The 3,775-nt window shown below is 38.0% G+C and overlaps 1 protein-coding gene across 3 annotated transcripts; it reads right to left on the bottom strand.

The window, feature by feature from the left end:
* Positions 1–251: 251 nt before the first annotated feature.
* Positions 252–2,959, bottom strand: LOC112458675. Of its 3 annotated transcripts, XM_025022424.1 has the most exons (5): positions 2,609–2,959; positions 2,326–2,498; positions 2,140–2,249; positions 1,760–2,032; positions 252–1,688 (listed from the first exon to the last, which is right to left on the bottom strand). In XM_025022424.1, the coding sequence occupies exons 3-5, from the start codon at positions 2,224–2,226 to the stop codon at positions 1,290–1,292; spliced, it is 759 nt and encodes a 252-aa protein (XP_024878192.1). In that variant the 5' UTR covers positions 2,227–2,249; positions 2,326–2,498; positions 2,609–2,959; the 3' UTR covers positions 252–1,289. The 3 variants fall into 3 exon arrangements, with proteins under 3 accessions (XP_024878192.1, XP_024878194.1, XP_024878193.1); XM_025022426.1 differs by having other exon boundaries at positions 2,140–2,498; XM_025022425.1 differs by having other exon boundaries at positions 2,326–2,959.
* Positions 2,960–3,775: the final 816 nt, after the last annotated feature.

The raw sequence follows: 3,775 nt of genomic DNA on the forward strand, positions 1-3,775 counted from the left end.
GAAAATATAATGTTATATAACATATATTGAACAACCGAAAAGCAAAATATAATATTTTATACATTATACTTATAAGAAAACAATTATAATTATAAAATATTTAACATAAAATAGTTTTATTACATTAAATGAAATAAACGAATGATTTAATTATGCATCCAAAATAAAAATAAGATATACTATATTCATGCTTAATTTAAAATGCGATAAATAAATTTTAATTTTAATACGACGATATGTTCCCGGATAGCACGGAAAATTGAAAAGGAATTTTTTTTAAATTCTCGATTTAAAAAATTTTTAAAGTATTTTTTCCGTATATTATTTCTGTCCCAAAACAACTCTTAAGAGTTCAAAAGAAATTCTTTTCTATGTCACCAATTCTGAGTTCTTTTTCAGATACAAAAAAAATCACTTTTCTACTCCATAAGAATTCGTAATATATTCGAAATTATGTTTAGATAGTATTCTAATAGAGCTCTATCTAAGCGCTATTTCGAATGCATTGCGATTTCTTATAGAATAGAAAAATAATTTCTTTGTATCTGAAGGATAAGAAATGTACTAATCCATTTTATGTTCTTTCTGATGCAGAAACTGTTTTCGGATAGATTATGAAGGATTCTTTCTTATCCGATGTTACAGACAGAATATTATAGGATTATAAACACTGAAATTAGGAATATAAATATAGGAAAATATAAAATAGAATCCATGACTCCTATATCGATTAATGATTATATTACTAAATTGGTATACAGATTTGAAATATTGTATCATTAATTGTTATAACAAACAATTCGTATAATATGAGCGACATATTTATCGTACATACAGACATGCAAAATAAAATTTTATATGCAAAATAATCAATGTATACCTAATATGATATATTGAAAATATAAAAGTGTCTCGAAAGAGTGATCGAGTAACGATTCGAAATTTTACAAACATATTGTTACTTCGCAGAAGCAGCGAAGATTGTTGTATTTCGGACGCGCTTCCGCGCGTTCCGTTAATGCTTCATTGGATGAGAGTCTATACCCGATAAAAACAGTCACGTCACATCCACGTCGAATCCACGTAATTTCGTCGTATCCACATCGAATCCACGTAGCAATAACGTGGATCCGTACTGTTTTTATCGGGTATGTACTTCGATAGATATGCATCAATCAATTGGCAGTAATTTATGGCTTATATAAAATGTATCTGGATAGAATAATGACATATGTATTATATTATCTCGATGATTCCCATACGCCGGATTGAGCATTGCATTTATAAATTTATAAAATTTCTTCTAAGAGCCGTTCTGATCCGAGTGAGCAAAAGTCCACATACAAAAATCCACATACGAAGTTGCAACACCATGGATTTAATAGCACTTTGATATTCCCATTTAAGATAGCAGATACAATGAAAGAATCTATGGATAGATTTGAATATATTCTGTCTAGTCTTAGAAGTGTCGATAGGTTTCCGTTTAACGATGCTAAACTGGTAATAATTTCTGCTCCGGTGTCAGTCTTCAAGGATAATACAACCTGTCTTGTATTTAAATGTAAATCAGGTACACTGAATTTCCTCGATTTCGTCGGCACTGCTATATTTTGCGAATCCATATCCGTAGTTTCATTCTTCTCTGTAGGTACTTGCACGTCGTCATCAATAAAACACGATAATACCTAGAACATTGATATAATTTAGAACTGTTGAAAATATATACGAATATGTTATACATTCTTTGTTGAGTTACCTTATTCCGTATGTTATAAAGTTGATTGAGCCGGGATAAAGAGAAATGTACTTTCGTCGGTCGTCCCATTTCAATGAAAAACTGGCGGTTTTTGCCTAGAATCATTTCAGATTTTATTGTCGCAAAAGAAGGTGGAATACCCGTGTCTGGATGTGGATCTCCATGATTTGTTTCTATCATATAAATTTTGAAATCCTTCTCGCTCGGTATTGCGTTTAGATTTTGTGCATTGCCGAGCGCTATAGCTGTTATTGTTATATCGAAACAAGATATCTATAAATTCCGCAACAATATTAATTAAAATAAAATATTTGATAATATGCCACATTAATATTAAATGACGTATTAATTTTTTGTAAGTAAGATGGTATAATACGTACGTACTTGTATCTTTTTAGATAAATGTTGCTGAGAGAATATGTTATCTTTCCGCAATTTACTAAAAATTCAAACGGTGGAAGTATCATATAGTTTCAACCATGGACCTTCCCTACAAGAAAAAAAAATCATTACTTTTAATATAAATTCTGAATTAAATCATGAAACGCTGTTATATGATAACTTACAAATTGTATTGTATTGTGGAATGCATGCTGGACATTTCAAAATCGACACCACTATCTTTTGTGAAGTCGATCTGAATCATCTGACGTCTGTTTCAGCCAGAAATTTGCATTTTAATAAGTATTTCAGAAATGTAACCGTTCATAGACAACGTAGAATCAAGCAGCAATTCTTTCTAGATATTAGAGTATCACAGAGTTAGTTTCACAAGATAAATAGATAAACGATATTCTTAATTTAAGCATGACTGATTTTAAGTACAATGATTATGAATAATTATCCTACCTTCTGAGGTTTGTAACCACTTTATACTCCTAAACTCTTTTCACTTTCATCACAAACGTAGTTATTCAGAGTCTGTCAAACACTTCTAACAGCTCTCAATAGCATTCAGTGGGTAATTGAGTTAATTCTCTCCAAATTTCTGTTCCAATACAGATAGGCATTTACTTAACTGACCATTTAAATTCTGAGAGGGAGCGGAGCAGAACGGAGAAAGGAAGAGCAATTGAGAAAGAAGTTCAGAGAACGACGTTCAGATGGTGTTAGTGGGCGCTTACTTATTTCACGCATGCGCACTCCATTTTAGACAACAAGAAATCAGGAGAGTTGCGCTACTGTATATACTGTGGCACGACAGTGTCGGAAACGATGGCCTGCCGGGATCGCGCCGGTTCCCCGCGCCTGCGCTGTAGCGTGTCGCTCGACCGGATTGCCGATCCTAGCGCTCCCCGCGCCTAGGCCGCACGTGCGCCGCTCCTTCCGGGGGCGCCACTCCAATTCTAGGGCGCTCTCATCGGCGCCTCAGCTTCTCGCGCGCCTCCCCTTCCGGCGGCGCCGCTCCAACTACCTCCGATTCGACGCGGGCTTTTCGAATCAACCGGCTGTCCGGGCCGCGATGATCGAGTCGGCGTTCGGGGTCAGGCTGGCCGGGCCTCGGCCCCGTCCGCCGGCATCTCCTCGGGGCGACGGCCCCAGGGAAAGGCGCCTTTCCGTGGGCCGCTCCTCGGCACCCTGGTCTGACTGGCGTTTCGCTCGAGGGTGTCCCGGGGTCTTCCAAACTGTTATCCGGCCGCTGTTGCGACCGAGTACGGAGTGAACTCCGGCCGGCGACGCTCATGCACTTGCGGGGAGGTCCGGGCGATCCGACTTTCAGCCATGTCCCCTGGCCGTCTCCTTAATCCTCTGCCCTTCCTCGTTGCGGCTCCCGGCCGTTACAGGTTGACTCCGGCCACCACTGGCGATCCCTTAAAAACTTAACAGCTAATTAGACCAATTAATATACGCAACCGCCCTCCCCTCGCTCTAACGAGGAGGCATCCCCGAATTCCCCTCGGCTGAGCCCGTCCGGGAAGTAGACGCGACTTGTCACGTCACACAGTAGATAAATTGATACGTAATCGAATGAAAAGTTACATTATAAAACCAGTAATTATACAAGTGTCTAGAATA

This window comes from Temnothorax curvispinosus, unplaced genomic scaffold (genome assembly GCF_003070985.1).
Source record: "Temnothorax curvispinosus isolate PA1 unplaced genomic scaffold, ASM307098v1 QBEX01009094.1, whole genome shotgun sequence".
Classification (NCBI taxonomy): domain Eukaryota; kingdom Metazoa; phylum Arthropoda; class Insecta; order Hymenoptera; family Formicidae; genus Temnothorax; species Temnothorax curvispinosus.

What these genes read in the sequence shown, in the direction of transcription:
- LOC112458675 (XM_025022424.1), bottom strand. Translation starts at nt 2,226, where the DNA reads ATGATACTTCCACCGTTTGAATTTTTAGTAAATTGCGGAAAGATAACA. An exon ending in ATCTAAAAAGATACAAGTAC is followed by an intron (nt 2,033 to 2,139) that starts GTACGTATTATA and finishes CGGAATTTATAG; the next exon opens with ATATCTTGTTTCGATATAAC. An exon ending in TTTATAACATACGGAATAAG is followed by an intron (nt 1,689 to 1,759) that starts GTAACTCAACAA and finishes TCAATGTTCTAG; the next exon opens with GTATTATCGTGTTTTATTGA.